The sequence below is a fragment of the Zea mays genome, chromosome 1 (genome assembly GCF_902167145.1).
Source record: "Zea mays cultivar B73 chromosome 1, Zm-B73-REFERENCE-NAM-5.0, whole genome shotgun sequence".
In the NCBI taxonomy this organism is placed as follows: Eukaryota; Viridiplantae; Streptophyta; class Magnoliopsida; order Poales; family Poaceae; genus Zea; species Zea mays.
Window position 1 is genome coordinate 94,150,150 of NC_050096.1, and position 16,603 is coordinate 94,166,752.

At 51.3% G+C, this 16,603-nt stretch overlaps 1 protein-coding gene across 1 annotated transcript; it reads right to left on the reverse strand.

Annotated features, from left to right (window-relative positions):
* Window positions 1-653: 653 nt before the first annotated feature.
* Window positions 654-3,287, reverse strand: LOC103637665 (protein NRT1/ PTR FAMILY 6.3). Its single transcript, XM_008660209.3, has 4 exons — window positions 3,023-3,287; window positions 2,703-2,920; window positions 2,000-2,571; window positions 654-1,631 (listed from the first exon to the last, which is right to left on the reverse strand). The coding sequence occupies exons 1-4, from the start codon at window positions 3,144-3,146 to the stop codon at window positions 779-781; spliced, it is 1,767 nt and encodes a 588-aa protein (XP_008658431.1). The 5' UTR covers window positions 3,147-3,287; the 3' UTR covers window positions 654-778.
* Window positions 3,288-16,603: the final 13,316 nt, after the last annotated feature.

The following is a 16,603-nucleotide window of genomic DNA, read 5'->3' on the forward strand; positions in this document are numbered from 1 at the left end:
CCAATAAGCAGGATGCATATACGAAAAAAATTATGAAACAATAACATATAAAATATTCCCATCATAGTAGTGCATAAAATGGTCTCAAATGTTTAATCCATAAATTGGCTCGTTATGTTTTTGTCCAATGGCAATTGCGGGTAATTTCGATCAAACTTTAAGAGGAGGTCCATATTTGGTTGGTTGAGGAGCTGTTTTAAGGGAGGGTGGAGCAGGTTTTTTTAGATCTCACCTTTCTTCACAAAAACGACTCCCAATCTTTCGGCTCCACACGAGAATCAGTTTTAAAAAATACCCGTTTGGCACGGCTCCTCCAGATCCTCGCTTAGAATCAGGAGCTGGAGCTGTGCCAAACGGGCCCTTAGTATGATGACTCTTTTGAGCCCTCAAATTAGTATTAGTACTATTGAGCTACTATTAAAGATGATGGTTAGAGAATACTAAACTAAAGGACATATATTTCTGAAAGTGGTAAAAATTTATAAGATTTATATTTTTTTCATGTGCGTGTGTTGAGAAATTAACTTGATGTCTATCTGTGTTGATGCTTTTAATTGGTAATCGGAAGACTACTTCATTTTGGAATAAATCTAAGAAAATACCTCCGTTCTCGAATATTTGTTGTATGTTAAATCGTGATAAATAAAAAAACAGAGAGGAAGTATGCATATTATATTAACATTCTAATAAAAAAAGGAAAAATAAAAGGGCAGTTTATCCAACATTCCAATGCAACATGCATGTAGCCATGTAGGTTTGTAGTGGCAGCATGCCAGCATCAGTGGCCGGCGGCGACACACTCCTCGTCAGCGAGCTCGATGCCGGCGTCGGCCAGGCGCTTCTCCTTGTAGACGTAGCCCCTGGCGGCAAACGTGAAGAGAACGAGGTTGATGGCGCTGATCACGGCTAGCAGCCAGTAGAAGTAGTCGAGCCTCCCATCGTCGATGTTATCGGCGAGCCAACCGCCGCGTCCGCCGTGGCCCGTTACCTTGTGCACGATGGTGACGAGGAGCGTGCTGAAGAAGAACCCGAACGCGCAGGTGCTGAGGAACAGGCCTGTGCTCATGGTCTTCATGCCCTTGGGGCACTCCCGCAGGAAGAAAGCGAGCTGGCCCATGTACGTGAAGGCCTCGCCCGCGCCGACGAGCACGAACTGCGGCATGAGCAGGAACACTGTAATGGTGACTCCGAGCTCGGAGGTGGTCTGGCGGTGGCGCTCAATGAGCGCGGCCACGGCCATGCCGGCGACGGAGAGGAGGAGGCCGACGAAGACCCGCTGCAGCGGGGTGAGGCCGTGCGGGTTCCCCGTGAGGCGGTGGGCGACGGGCGCGACGAGGCGGTCGTAGGCGGGCACGGTGAGGAGGATGGAACCGATGAGGAAGACGGTGAGGGATCCCGCGGGGATGAGGTAGCCCGAGCCGCCGATGGCCCGGTTCATGACCTCGGCCTGCGCCACCGAGAAGGTGGTCATCTGCGCGTGAATGGTCCAGAACATGATGGTGGTGGCCCAGATGGGCAGCATCCGCACCACCTGCTTCACCTCCTCCACGTCCGTCCGGGTGCACAGCGCCCACTTACTCGCCGTCGCCGGTGACTCGCCGCCGCCGACTATGGCAGCGTGGTCAAGCAATCTGCAAAGCGTTGTTCGGCATGCAGCAAGTCATTAGCACAAGTACTATTTGATGATCTCGATGGACACAGTTCATTTATACTCAGCAGGTATATGTAGTTGAGCAGGAAACTAGAAATGCACTCGCAGAAGTCAAGCCGACACAGTGATATGACCCTGAACTGTGATATGCGTGTGCATGATCGACACAGTTCATTTTGAATGTTCGACAGTTTCATCTTAAACAAACTCTAATTAAGGCATCTTTGGTACTGCGTACTGTCAGTCACTCTGATGCTAACACACTAATGAACACGGATGAGCGATTCGGTTCGAAAAATGATCAAGGGGAAATGCAGGTAATAACCTAAAATAATCATTTCTCCTTACCGGCATTCCTTGCTGTGGGGCAGCTTCTGCTTCCCCTTGGCGTCGGAGCCGGCGGCAGCCACATCGTCCACGTCGTAGAGCATGTCCGGATCAGACGGCAGCGGCAGCGCGCGCTTACTCCAGGCGGCGACCGTCACGGCGGCCACCTGGGTGAGCGGGCTCCCAACCAGCTTCCTGAACCGGTACTTCCGGGTGCCCAGCAGGAAGACGGCCAGCCCGCAGAGGATGCCGGCGGCGCAGACGCCGTAGCCCCAGCGGCGGCCGGCGTTGTCCTGCACGTACACCAGCACCGTGACGGCCAGCAGCGCGCCGATGCTGACGAAGAAGTAGAACCAGTTGAAGAAGCGCAGCATCTTGTTGCGCTCGACGTCGTGCGCCTCGTCGAACTGGTCGGAGCCGAAGCCCGACACGCTGGACTTGAGCCCGCCCGTGCCGAGCGCTGTCAGGTACAGCCCCAGGTAGAGCACCCCGAGCTGCGTCTTGTTCGCCCGCACGCAGTTGGGGCTCGCGGCCCCGCACGCCGGCGGCCGCAGCCCGGGAGCCGCCGTTGAGATCGTCAGGATCACCACGCCCTGCATGCATACATCAAGTTGAATTAGCCATCAGCTAGCGTGTCCTGCTGTTGTATAGTAACTAGTAAGTGACAGTGTGACACCACTCTCACACACAGTGACACAGGTCGACCCATGCAGCCGGAACGAACCGTGGCCTGGACGGCGGTGAAGATGGCGATGGTGAGGTAGCGGCCGAGGTAGGTGTCGGCGACGAACCCGCCGAGGAGGCAGAGCATGAAGGAGGCGCCGATGAAGTTGGTGACGGTGTTGGCGGCAGCGGCATTGCCGAGGTGCATGGTGCCGGTCATGTAGGGTACCAGGTTCACCGCGATGCCCAGCGTCGTCATCCGCTCGAACAGCTCCACACCTTCACGAGACCACAAACTAGAGTTAGTTTTCCACATGCATGGACAGCAGCACGAACACAAAAAGAAAATAAAAATAAAAGAATGGGCACGACATAAATTACCTAGGGTCATGGCGGCGCACGCCCATCCGCCGGTGGTGGCACGGGAAGCAGGACGACCCTTGTAGTCCCATGCGTCCATCAGAGCCTTGCCATCTGGCCCAGATTCCGGCTGAACATCGGCCATGACTGAATGTTCCTTCTCTCGCCGGGCAGCTGCTGCTGGTACTGGTAGTTGCTGCCACGGGGAGGCTCGAGCTCGAGCACCTTATACTAGCAGGAGAGTTGGGCGTGGGTGGTCGCGCTTACAATATGTTGCCTTGCCTGCTTGCTGGCGGATGTCTGAGCTGCTTTTTTATAGGCGAGCTCCGGGGTGCATATAGAGGTTGCAATATATTATTATCCAAGTATTTCTTCACTATTTATTTGAGCTCTTTAGTCCGTTCGCTTGGTTTTAATTTGTATCATCTTTTATTGCTTCTACAGTGTTAGTTTCTACGAATTGCAGCTGCAGCAGTTCGAACAGTTGGCTTTAATCCGAGACAAATAGTCTACTTAATTAATGTAGTTCAAAAATGAATGAAAAAAGAGCTTGATTCGATTCGATCTTCAAGTTTTATGGTGTAAAATTTATAGTTTATTACCACCTCTAGGTGTATTGTCGCTTCAGGTTGTTGCCCATATAGACGGAGCCCAAAAAAATTTAGAAGGCCTAAACTAAAATGTTATAGTGATATAATTTCACTAAAGCACACTTGTGATAGATAAATAATACTAGCACCAGTCTTAAATATTTGTCGTCGCTAGTTCATTTTTGAACTGAACCGTGACAAATAAGAAAGATCGGAGTGAGTAATTTAAAAGTCTTATATTGAAACATCATGAAAATCATAAAATACATGATGAAAAAATATAGTATGCAATTTTAAGAGGGACTTTAGCGGACGCTATGGGCTCGGGACTTGTGGGGCTTGAGCCTGCCCGTCCCACCGCTATCACCGTCCCTCCTTGCCCAGGATCGATCGGGGACAGTTCCTCTTCCACTGCCCCTTCACACAGTCGCCAAGCTAGGTACTAGGTCAGGTGGAATCGGTTAAAGTATAGTAGCAAACTAGTGTGTTATTTGGGGGAATCAGTATCTAGTATCATCTGCGATCGTTCATTCATTCCAAAAACGCTGGCAGCGTTGACGGGTTGAGCGGTGATAAGGAACACGGCGATCATCCCATCTACTAGCTTAGCTACACAGTGGGTCAGGAAATAATTGAGACGCTTTTTTCGGTGTCTAACATCACATTGGACGGTAGAGCGCTAAGTTCCAGTCAGTCGATCTTTAGCTTCCAACACATGCCATTCCTCTTTAGAAACTAGCTACATTCCTCCACACTTTACACGCTTATATTCAAGATCCTCAAATCTCAGATCTAGCTGCCTTATTAGTTTTCAGTGGGAAAAGATGTTTTCCTTATCATGAAACTAATTAATAACAACGAGAAAGACATAGTATGCTCCTCCTTGCATTCTAAAATATGAGTGGTTCTAAATTATATATCTATACATAACAAATACAATACACACATATATAAACGCTAATCACCATCCATGGTGATAACTAAAAGGTCCAACCAGACCAGCCCACCAGGGACCAATAAACAATATATATGCACATAAACTAAGAAAACTTGATTATAAATCTAAATCAAGATTTACGAGAAAGGTAATCATGTAACTAAACTTCTAATGTTTTTTGTAATGAAAATGCGTACTCTATACTTTTATCTCCTTATTTAGAAAATCTCTAGATAAATTGATTATAATAGACATGATTCAAATAAATTACGAGAACATAAGAAGTGATAGCAAATAGTAATAAAAAATGCTTAATCACATTTTCATGAATTTAGTAGATTTTCAACTATAAAATCAACTAATAAACAAATGGTTGCCATCATCTTCTTGCTTCATATACTTTTATCTCCTCCATGCATATACATTTGGATGGCCTCTTGCCCCCTCAATTTATGGATCAACATCATCTTGCTCAACTAATAATTTGGGCCTTTCTCTTCTCTTGACTTCAACTATTGAGCTCCAAATGGTTGTCATCATCATTGCAGTCTTGCTCCTTGGTATTGTTAGCACAATATGTTATGCTACTAATTGATTATGTGGATATGTGTGTGTGTTGTGTTGCTGATAAATGCTGGCTCATTCGAGCTCGTGAGCTGGCTCATTAAGAAACCAAGCTAAGATGCTAGCTCAATTCATGAAAAATTGAAACGAGTCGAGCCAAGCTAACCATGAGTCGAGCGAGTCAACGAGCAACGAGTATTTTGTCCAGCCCTACTAGCAAGTTCGTTGGAGTCTTAGAGGTTTTTAGGGGTCCACAAGGGTTTTTCTGCTAAGTATTTTCTTTAAAATTAGAAAACTTGTTGTATTTCATATGTCAGAAATATGGTATTTTTCAGGTAACGATCTTCACCATTGATTCATGAGCATGTAAAGTTGAGATTCATTTTAATGCAGATAAGCAAATGAGTGGATACAATATCATTGAAGACAATATATAAATCAAACACTTGACCATTAGGAAAAGTGAACAAATAAAAGGTCTTACAACAAGCTCATGAAACAAAGAAAGAGATAAAGAAAATAATATAAATTACATATAAGCTTTTTTCCATTGATTAATTTGAGAATCATAAGCTTTCTTTGCTCTAAAAATAACTCAAGCAAAGTCCATCTTGAAATTCATTTTGCCATATTGAATGGAAAGTTGAACTTGTCGCAATATTGCATCATTTCATACCGACCAAATAGCCTAACACATAGATATGACCACTTCCATAAAGAAAGGAACCCAAAACTGATTGCTGAAAGAAAGAATGGCTTCCAAAGGTCAACAAGAGTACAGTAGGGATGGTTAATCCCAAATTGGCTAGCAGGCTATAGCAAATGGGCATTCTAGGCAAAGATGAATAATACTTTCTTCTGTCGACAAGTTGCAAAACATAATTATAATCCTCCATAACCATATTTTCAGTTTCAGTAAATTCCTTATGCCGAGACAGTCCTTGAGTAAAAGCCAGAAAAAGGCCTTTCATTTTTTTGACAGATATGCTCAGTGGACTTGTCTATGGCCAATCAAATGAGCATAAGGCTTTTGAAACAAAAAATAGAAGAATTCCATATATAAGTCAGAGGTCAGTCTTCTACCAAGTGTAAAATGCCAACTATCATGGTTAGAGTCTAAAACTGATGGAAGGTTTCAACCAATAAAGGTAAATGTAAGAGGTTATGCGGAGACTGAGCTTGACATGTTCGCTTGACTGTTGGATTTTTAGATGGGGCATGTTTATTCCATTCCTTGCAGCAAACCCAATTATTATCATGCTTCATTTTTACTTCTAACTATAAAATCAGATGTTTTAGCTCGTCTAACTACTAAATCCCTGTTTGTTTTAGTTTATTGTGAGCTTTTGCACCTCAGCTTTGGGACTCGAGCATTAAAAGGCTTTCAGAAGCCAAATGTATACCCTTAAAATAGTATTAAAGTATCAAGTAGTTCTTGGAGAAATAAAATTAGAGTTTATTTTAATCGATGTTTTATTTGTGAGACATGTTTCCTTTGAATAAATATTTAAAAAAAGATTTAAGTTATGTATCTCATGTTGAAGTTTGTATTGTGCATTCAATCTGAGGTTTGAATTTAGAACAAAGTCAAATTTGAATTAGGCAAACAAAAAAGGGGGAAAATAAAATAGGAAAAAGGAAAAACTCACCCATACTCACCTGGGCCGAAACCTCCCAACCGCGGCCCAAATCCTCATCCGCCAGCCCAACCTGGGGAGACCGCCACCGACAAATTGGGCCCGCATGCTAGCCTCACGGACTCAGTCGCCTGAGCGCGCGTTGAGTCTACACTATGGGACCATCAGGACAGTGTCCCTGCCCGTGCGCTTGTGAAGTCGCGGCCACCGCCATGTGGGGACACGACGCCAGACCTGTCTCACAGCTCGCGGTCGTTGCATCAGAATCCCCCCTAACCTCCACACCATATCCGCCAGTCTGTTGAGATCGAGAGCAGGTTGTTGGGGGCATGCGCTAGGGTATAAAAACCGGCGCCCACGACCTCCCCTCATCCACCCAGAACCACACAAAGGCATGCTGAGGAGCTGCCCCGCCGCGAGTGTGGTAATTCAAGCAGATAGAGAGGTGAGGGAGTTGTTGAAGCAGAAATCGGGCTCCTGTCGTCGGCGAGATCCTCTGAAGAGCTTGAAGGCGTCGTAGACACCTACCTATCGAGTGCATCGTTGGTGCCTTGGTGGCGAGAATTGCTCATTGAAGTTAGAGCTTGTCGTGGGTCCGCCGCATATCGTGGATAAGGTTTCTATACATGCCAGACAAGGTGAAATTTCCCTCATGATCTTCGTTGTTATGCAAAATACGCTTAGCACCGGTTAGGTTCAAGTTTAGGGCATCATAACCATGGATCGGGTGTTCTTCGGCGTGGTACCACCGCGGAGTGGGTAGTGTCGCCATGTCTGTGCTCGGGGGGAGGAGAGACATGGGGGGCTCCGTTGATCTAGATTTTGACGGTGTAGATTAGATTTATGGTTACATTTTCACTTCATTAAACTTTTGTCGTCGGATCTCAGAGATGTGACCAAGATTAAAAGGATGTGTACCCCTTCGCGAAGTTGACTAGAGCTGTTGGATCCTGATCGTGTGGCCCTGAGTGGCGCGCGGATAGCTCAACCGCAGATTCTTTCTAAAGAGACCCTCGGGTTTTCCTAAATCAACCCGCCATCTCACTTAGCTTAAGTTTTCTCGCAGATAGGTCCTAGTGTTCTCAAAACTGACCCTAAGCTTTGAGAAAATAGTATCCGCAATCCACCCAGTTCATAAATTAATAAAATGGAGAAAGAAACTGATTTATAGTGTAAAAATAATCCATTAAACTTATATAAATTATATCATCATCGTTTTAACTCTGTTTTAGCCCATTCAAATTGCGTTAGCTTCGTATAAAAATTTACTACACAGTGACAAACATTATCTTGTCATATCACATACTTTTATAAATAGGTATTTATTTAACCTTTGTTTAGTAGACTAATCTGGTTTAATATATCCATAATTATAAACCGACTAAGATATAATCTATAATCAAGTTATAACTTAGATTAAAATTGAATTAGTTTCTAGAATGTCTTTGTCACATGACTTATAGTAAACAACATAGAATATAGTTTTATTGTTTAATCACCTAAATCTTGAGAAAACCATATCTTTTTAAACATAACTCTGTTATTCTCTAACTTACGATCTCGTATCGACGTGTAAAATACTAATGTGTGCTTTGTTTTCATCTTTGGTGTATTGTTACCATATTCATTATTTGCTTGATTATATGTATTGTTACGGGTAGAAGTGAGGTGACGAGAAACTGGATTCTTCAATTGTAGAAGTATCTGGAGTTGCACCAAAAAATCAAGTTGTATCCTTGATCACTTTCTTTACCTAATAATGATTATGTTAATCACCATGACACTGTTAGGTTAAGTTGTTGGGACATAATAGGTTACCTAGTATTGTTTACCCTACTCCTTGCAAACAAATGAATTATGATCATGCTTTATTATTATTGTCAATGAATTTTTTATTGTTCATGATAAGATTATTGTGTTAATTGAAACATGAAGCTTAACCTGAGATAACAGTGCTACCACAAGGGTGGGATTGGGACGCCCTTGATCAAGTAATTAGGAAAGCAAGGGAGAGATTACCTTACCCGAAAGGGGCAAGCGAGGAATGTGTCGCTGCAGAGTATAGGGAGGTCCTCAGTTGAATTGTCAGTAATAGATTTTCGGACGACGGATTCCTATGCTTGCTTCTTCCTAAATCTGTAGCGGGTTTACTCAAACTAGTGGAACTCTGTAAAGGTCTCGCAGTGGATCCCTAGCCATTCACCTTGGAAGTGTCTAAGGGTCTAGCTAACCCTGGCTTCACGGGAAACACATTTTGTGGGTAAAGATGTGTAACCTCTGTATAGTGTAAAACTGGTATATTAGTCGTGCTCACGGTCAAGAGCGACTCAGGACTCTCGCATGATTAACTTATGGAATTAAATTTGATCTTTCATTTTCATTGCACTGTCGGATTAATTATTACTAGTCGGTTGCCTGTGCGTTGCGACAGCTTACAACAATACCCATATAACTTATCCACAAAAAAATTTCAAGATTTTTTATTGATTGTCTCCGCTCTCCGTATAATATTTTTTGATTTAGCTAACCGATATTATTATTTACTCCATCCAATATGTCTTGGTACAACACGGTCAATGAAGTGAGCGATTATAAGAGAGTTCACAACGATTGACTAAACGAACAAAGATTGTAAAATGACATAATTTCACCATACAGAGACCAAATAAGAGAAAGTTTGTGAGCTCAAGTTTCTAAAATAAGTCACATGAACTCAAACTTATAAAAAAGACGATCAAAATATGGAGTGATTGCTAAAGTCAGGCATCAATAAAAACTGGATCCGCTCCATATAAATTATGCTACTTTGTATCAATTACTAACATTTAAAACAACAAATAACCTTTCATTTTACTGTTTGTCGGCGTTTCGAACCCGGGGGGTCCCTGGACCGACGAGTAAATTATCGCCGCGTGCCCCAGCCCAGATGGGTCGGCGCGAGACGGAGCGCGAAGGGGGGAGGCAGCCGGAGGGAGACAGGCGTGAGAGGTGGAATCCCGCGGCCTTCGTGTTTGTCTCGCGCCCAGGTCGGGTGCGCTTGCAGTAGGGGGTTACAAGTGTCCACGCGGGAGGGAGCGAGCGGCTTCACGCGAGCGCCGTCCCGTCCTTCTCCGCGCGGCCAACCCTCGTAAGAGGACCCTGGTCCTTCCTTTTATAGGCGCAAGGAAAGGATCCAGGTGTACAATGGGGGGTGTAGCAGCGTGCTAACGTGTCTAGCGGAGGAGAGCTAGCGCCCTAAGTACATGCCATCGTGGCAGCCGGAGAGGTTTTGGCACCCGGTTCGTGTGGTGTCGTGACCGTCGGAGGAGCGCTGGAGCCCGGCGGAAGGACAGCTGTCGGGGTTGTCGGGTCCTTGCTGACGTCCTCTTGCTTCCGTAAGGGGGCTGAGAGCCGCCATCGTCATAGAGCGTGCGGGGCGCCATCATTACTTGTCTGGCGGAGCGAGCCAGATGGGACGCTGGTCTTGTTCCCTGTAGTCTGAGTCAGCTTGGGGCAGGGTAATGATGGCGCCTCCTGTTGACGTGGTCGGTCCGTGCCCTAGTTTGGGCGAGGTGGAGGCTCCTCCGAGGCCGAGGTCGAGTCTGTCTTCCAAGGTCGAGGTCGAGTCCGAGCCCCCGGGTCGGACGAGGTGTAGACCGTCGGCTGATGGCAGGGCTGAGTCCGAGCCCTGGGGTCGGGCAAAGCGGAGTTTGTCGTCCTTCGGGGCTGAGCCCGAGTCCGAGCCCTGGGGTCGGGCGAAGCGGAGTTCGTCGTCTTCCGGGGCTGAGCCCGAGTCCGAGCCCTGGGGTCGGGCGGAGCGGAGTTCGTCGTCTTCCGGGGCTGAGCCCGAGTCCGAGCCCTGGGGGTCGTGCGGAGCGGAGTTCGTCGTCTTCCGGGGCTGAGCCCAAGTCCGAGCCCTGGGGTCGGGCGAAGCGGAGTCCGTCGTCTTCAGGGGCTGAGCCCGAGCCCTGGGGTCGGGCGGAGCGGAGTTCGTCGTCTTCCGGGGCTGAGCCCGAGTCCGAGCCCTGGAGTCGGGCGAAGCGGAGTTTCCTATGGCGCCTGAGGCCGGACTTGGCTGCTGTCAGCCTCACTCTGTCGAGTGGCACAGCAGTCGGAGCGGCGTAGGCGGCGCTGTCTTCTTGTCAGACCGATCAGTGGAGCGGCGAAGTGACTACGGTCACTTCGGCTCTATCGACTGGAGGGCGTGCGTCAGGATAAAGGTGTCAGGCCACCTTTGCATTAAATACCCCTGCGATTTGGTCGGTTGGCGTGGCGATTTGGTCAAGGTTGCTTCTTGGCGAAGACTGGGCCTCGGGCGAGCCGAAGGTGTGTCCGTTGATGGAGGGGGGCCTCGGGCGAGACGTAGATCCTCCAGGGTCGGCTGCCCTTGCCCGAGGCTGGGCTCGGGCGAGGCGTGATCGCGTCCCTCGAATGGACCGATCCTTGACTTAATCGCACTCATCAGGCCTTTGCAGCTTTGTGCTGATGGGGGTTACCAGCTGAGATTTAGGAGCCTTGAGGGTACCCCTAATTATGGTCCCCGACAGTAGCCCCCAAGCCTCGAAGGGAGTGTTAATACTCGCTTGGAGGCTTTTGTCGCACTTTTTTGCAAGGGGACCAGCCTTTCTCGGTTGCGTTTTGTTCCGGTGGGTGCGCGCGAGCGCACCCGCCGGGTGTAGCCCCCGAGGCCTCGGAGGAGTGGTTTGACTCCTCCGAGGTCTTAGTGCCTCGCACAATGCTTTGGCTGGTCTGGTTGTTCCCTCATGCGAGCTGGCCATAGCCCGGGTGCACGGTCGGGTCCCAAGTTCTCGGGCTGGTATGTTGACGCTGTCAACGGTTTGGCCGGAGCCGGGTTTGCGAGAGCAGCCCCCGAGCCTCTGCACAGGGCGAGAGGATGGTCAAGGGCATACTCGACTTTTTTACATACGCCCTTGCGTCGCCTTTCCGCAAGGAGGAGGGGGGGAAAGCGCCATGTTGCCCTTGGAGGGCGCCGAACATGGTGTCTCCGGTGAGCTGCTGACGGGTAATCCGAGTGGACGCCCGTGCCCCATTTGTTAGGGGTCGGCTAGAGGCCCGGAGGCGCGCTCCAAAAGTACCTGCGGGTGATCTGCCGGACCCGGTCCCCTTTCGACGGGGTCCGAGGGCTTGATGCCTCCCTCTGATGGGATTCCGTTACAAGATCGTTCCCGCTGGTCTCAGAAATGTCCTAGGATACCTCGGGAGCGTAGCCCGAGCCTTGGTTATGTATCGAACGTACCCAGGGTCATCCCTCGCTCTGTGTCTGAGGCGGCTGTGAACCCTTCGAGGGCCAGCCTACGAACCCCTGATCAGTAGTGGGCGCGGAGCCCGAGCGGCCTGAGGCGGCCGTTGAACCCTTCCGAGGGGCCGACCTTCGAACCCCTGACCAGTAGTGGGCGCGGAACCCAAGCGCTTTGAGGCGGCTGTTAAACCCCTCCGAGGGGCCAGCCTTTGAACCTCTGATCAGTAGGGAGGCTCGGGGCCTGTTTCCTTCACGGAGAAGGATCCTTTTCGGGGTATCCCCCTTTCCCGGTCCCTGTTGTAAGAGAGAGAAAGAGGAAAAGGATACAAAATCGAATGACGTGGCGTACCTTTTTTGACGCGGTCATTATGGCGAAGGCGAAGCGTCGCTTGCTTCTCCTGCCTGAGGCGCCGCCCGTCCCGCCGCGGAGTTAATGCGACGGGGCGAGTGGTTCGCGAGGCAGCCGTTGCGGGTGCGTGAGCCGTTCGAGGAACGAAACACGGGCGCGCCGTCTTCACGCCGTGAGAGAGGGTTCTCTCGCTGTCCCACGAGGTGACGTGAGCTTGGCTGACGACGTGACCACTGCTCCTGCCCGCCTGCCACCGCCATTACTGCCGGCCCATTTTTGGCCGTATTGACCGTCGTGCCTGGCTGGCACTGCTGGGTCGTACGCAGGGTTGCCTCGAGTCGCGGTACTGGTTCCGCAGTCGAGGAGGCGTGGTAGTGGTGCGAGTGGCGGTGCAGTTGCTCGCACGTAGCAACCGGCGCGCCGGTTGCATGACGCGTGGGCCCGGGCCTCCATGCTAGGTGCGTTGGAAGTCGGAGGGGCGCACCCACTTGGCGCGGTTGCATGCCGACTGCATGGTTGTCCGCCCTTTCACCCGCTGGTCTGGGCGAAAGTGGAGGAATGCTTGCAACCGCGTGGCAGTTGCGTGCACCGCGCGCGGCGGTTTGGCTTCTTCTGCCCTGAGCCAGTTTGCATGATGTGTGGGACCCAGCCCCCACGCCGTAGGGGGAGGACCTTGGAGCGTGTTGGTGAAGACTCAGCCCACGACGGCTGGGGACGCAAATAGGGAGAGTCGCCTTTAAAAGGAGGGTGACCCCCTTGAAAGGCGACCATGTCTTCGCGCTCCCTTATGCACCGTGTCTTTCCACCTTTCGAGCCCCCGGATGGGGGACACCCGCAATTCTTCCGCCTTGTCATCGGAGGAACGCAACTTCGTGGAAGTTGGTACCTTTCAGCCATCGTTCGGCTTCAAGGATTTTCATCATGCAGCCCGGCTGCACCCCCTCGCCGGCGGTCACCCAAGACGGTGACCTCCAGTTCGATGGCGGCGAAAAGCAAGCCGGGCTGCGGCCTCTGCCCCTCCCTCAGCTTCAAGGATTTTCATCATCAGTGCTGGGGAGGGGAGTGTGCCGAGTTGGGGTCGGTCCCTGCGCGGGCGGCGGCCCGCTCCTTCCCTCAGTGATTGGGGGGAAGGGCGTTCGCCGTTCGTGGCGCTGACAGCTGCCGCGTGCCTGGCTCTCTGACCCGAGCGGCTTCGGAGCCACTCCCGGCGCCGCCTTCCGCCACGGCAGCTGGAAGAGGTTCCTCCGCCGACGAGATAGCCGGTGCCGCCCGCGGACTGACCTCCAACTCTATGTCCTTCTGCTCGTCCTTGCCTCTCGAGTGAGGGCGTGGGCGAGGGCCTCATGGCAGCAGCATCCGCCCTGAGGTCATCGCTGCTGCTGTTCGCCCCCCCGGAGCAGAAGTCGCCGTCGTCACCGCTGCTGGAGCGGGCGACGGCAAGCCGTTCGTCGGTCTTCTGTTGCTCCGCAGGCCCCCCCAATCGTGTGGGGTTGTTCGTACCTGCGGAGACGGAACCGGAGTTCCGTTTGTAATGGCACCTTGAATGCCGGTCTTTTTGTTCATTGTGGCTGTCGGGACCTGAACATGTGTGTATTTTTGGCGCGGAGCCATGTTTTTTCCTCATTTCGAGCACTAAGACTCGCCTGTCAGCTATCTGAACCGCTTCACCAAGCGTGAGTTGCCTCGTGCAAAGGTGACGAGTGAGGTATCCGTATCCCGGAGGCGTAGGAGTCCCTCGGCTCGGTCGGCCTTGCTGTCCGAGGCTTCTCTTGCTTAGTTAAAGGAAAACCCTCGGCTGCTCTTCGATGAGCCGAAGCCGGGGGTAGCGGTGTCAGCTCGAGCAGAGTTGGCTCAAAAAGAAGACTTGGTCGGCCGGAGTCTGGCCGGGTCGTCCGCTGGCGGGACCGACGCCGGAGTTGAGTTGCCAAGGCCACAAACTGCTGGCTGAGGCCTCGGGGTGGCCGGCCGAGCCGTCTGCTCGAGCCGGATTCCTGGAGAAGACCCTGTCCGCGATGGCCCGGGCGTGGTGCTGATGTCGTCCTTTAGAGTGGAGATTCTCCGACTGCTTCGCCGTCCGAGGCTAGGTCGGACCTCGCCGGAGGTGTAGTTGACGCCGAGGGTGCTGCTGCTCCCTTCAACTGTCAAGATCCGAGCCTGCAGGATCGGATTATCTTGTAGTGTGTGTATGTTTTCTGCGGCCGCCGAGGCCCAAACACCACATCGTCGTGTTGTAAAGCTACGTTTCTTTTCCTCTTGTTTTGAGTATCTGGACTTTTTTGTCGGCAATAGAATTGTTTGTGCGAGCGAGAGTTGCTTTTCACGGAAGGTGATGAGTGAGGTATCCGTATCCCAGAGGCGTAGGAATCCCTCGGCTCGGTCGGCCTTGCCGCTTACGCGCACTCTTACTCGTCCATAGGGTTCTGTCACCGACGCAGTCGAGAAGGCCCAAAAAAATCGTTCCGGCAGAGGAGCTTTCGAGCGTGAAGACTTGTTCGGTCCACGGAATCACTTATCCGAGCGCGAGTTACTTAACGCAGAAGGTGATGAGTGAGGTATCCGTATCCCGGAGGCGTAGGAGTCCCTCGGCTCGGTCAGCCTTGGCTGCTTACGTGTACTCCGTCGTTTTCAGGATCCACTTTCGAGGTAGTCGAGAAGCACGAAAGACATTCTGGCGAAAAAGATCCTTTTTCGAGGAAAATTTCGATGCAGAGGGGGTTCCCCCCTTTTAGACCCCGAGGGAGGGTCGGACTTTGCCGAGGCAAGGCTGACCCTTGCTTGATGACTAAACTTTGCATGGGAACGAGGCATACGGACAACTTGAAAGCATCTTAAGGGTAGAAGCGACGTAGCTGTTGGATGTTCCAAGCGTTGCTGTAGACCTCGCCTTGACTGTTGGCTAGCTTGTACGTTCCGGGCTTTAGAACTTTGGCGATGACGAACGGCCCTTCCCAGGGAGGCGTGAGCTTATGCCGCCCTCGGGCGTCTTGTCGCAGCCGAAGCACCAGGTCGCCCACCTGGAGGTCTCGGGACCGAACCCCTCGGGCGTGGTAGCATCGCAGGGACTGCTGGTACCGCGCCGAGTGTAGTAAGGCCATGTCCCGAGCCTCTTCCAGCTGGTCCAGTGAGTCTTCTCGATTAGCTTGATTGCTTTGGTCGGAATAGGCCCTCATCCTCGGGGAACCGTATTCTAAGTCTGTGGGCAAGATGGCCTCGACCCCATAGACTAGAAAGAACGGCGTGAACCCGTGGCTCGGCTCGGTGTTGTCCTCAGACTCCAGACCACCGAGGGGAGTTCCTTCATCCATCGCTTGCCAAACTTGTTGAGGTCGTTGTAGATCCGAGGCTTGAGTCCTTGTATAATCATGCCGTTGGCACGCTCTACCTGCCCATTAATCATGGGGTGAGCCACGGCGGCCCAGTCCACCCGGATGTGGTGATCCTCGTAGAAGTCCAGGAACTTTCTGCCGGTGAACTGGGTGCCGTTGTCGGTGATGATGGAGTTCGGGACCCCAAAGCGATGGATGATGTTGGTGAAGAATGCCACCGCCTGTTCGGACCTGATGTTGTTTAGGGGTCGGACCTCGATCCACTTGGAGAATTTGTCGATGGCGACCAACAGGTGCACGTAGCCCCCGGGTGCCTTCTGCAAGGGACCGACGAGGTCCAGACTCCACACAGCAAAAGGCCAGGTGATAGGTATCGTCTGCAGGGCCTGAGCGAGCAGGTGGGTCTGCCTTGCGTAGAATTGACACCCTTCGCAGGTGCGGACAATTCTAGTGGCGTCGGCCACCGCCGTCGGCCAGTAGAAACCTTGTCGGAAGGCGTTTCCAACAAGGGCTCGAGGTGCTGCGTGATGGCCGCAAGCCCCCGAGTGTATCTCTTGTAGGAGCTCCTGGCTTTCGGCGATGGAAATGCACCGCTGGAGGATGCCTGAGGGGCTGCGGTGGTAGAGTTCCTTCCCGTCTCCCAGCAAGACAAACGACTTGGCACGCCGCGCCAACCGCCGAGCTTCGGCTCGGTCGAGGGGTAGCTCTCCTCGGCGGAGATATTGCAGGTACGGGGTCTGCCAGTTTCGATTAGGCGTGACCCCGCTCCGCTCCTTCTCGATGCGTAGTGCCTCACCCTCGGGGGCCGAGGGTACCTTGGGCCACCGAGGGTGCCTCGGGCTGGGCCGAGGGTGCCTCGGACTGAGCCGAGGGTGCCTCGGGTTGGGTCGAGGGTGCCTCGGACTGAGCCGAGGGTACTTCGGATTGAGCCGAGGGTACCTCGGACTGAGCCGAGGGTGC

Bases quoted from the DNA above. Each gene is read 5' to 3' on its own strand.
- LOC103637665 (XM_008660209.3), bottom strand. From the start codon at position 3,146: ATGGCCGATGTTCAGCCGGAATCTGGGCCAGATGGCAAGGCTCTGATG. The intron at 2,921-3,022 runs GTAATTTATGTC...GGTCTCGTGAAG, and splicing joins GTGCGCCGCCATGACCCTAG to GTGTGGAGCTGTTCGAGCGG. The intron at 2,572-2,702 runs GTTCGTTCCGGC...GTATGCATGCAG, and splicing joins TCACCGCCGTCCAGGCCACG to GGCGTGGTGATCCTGACGAT.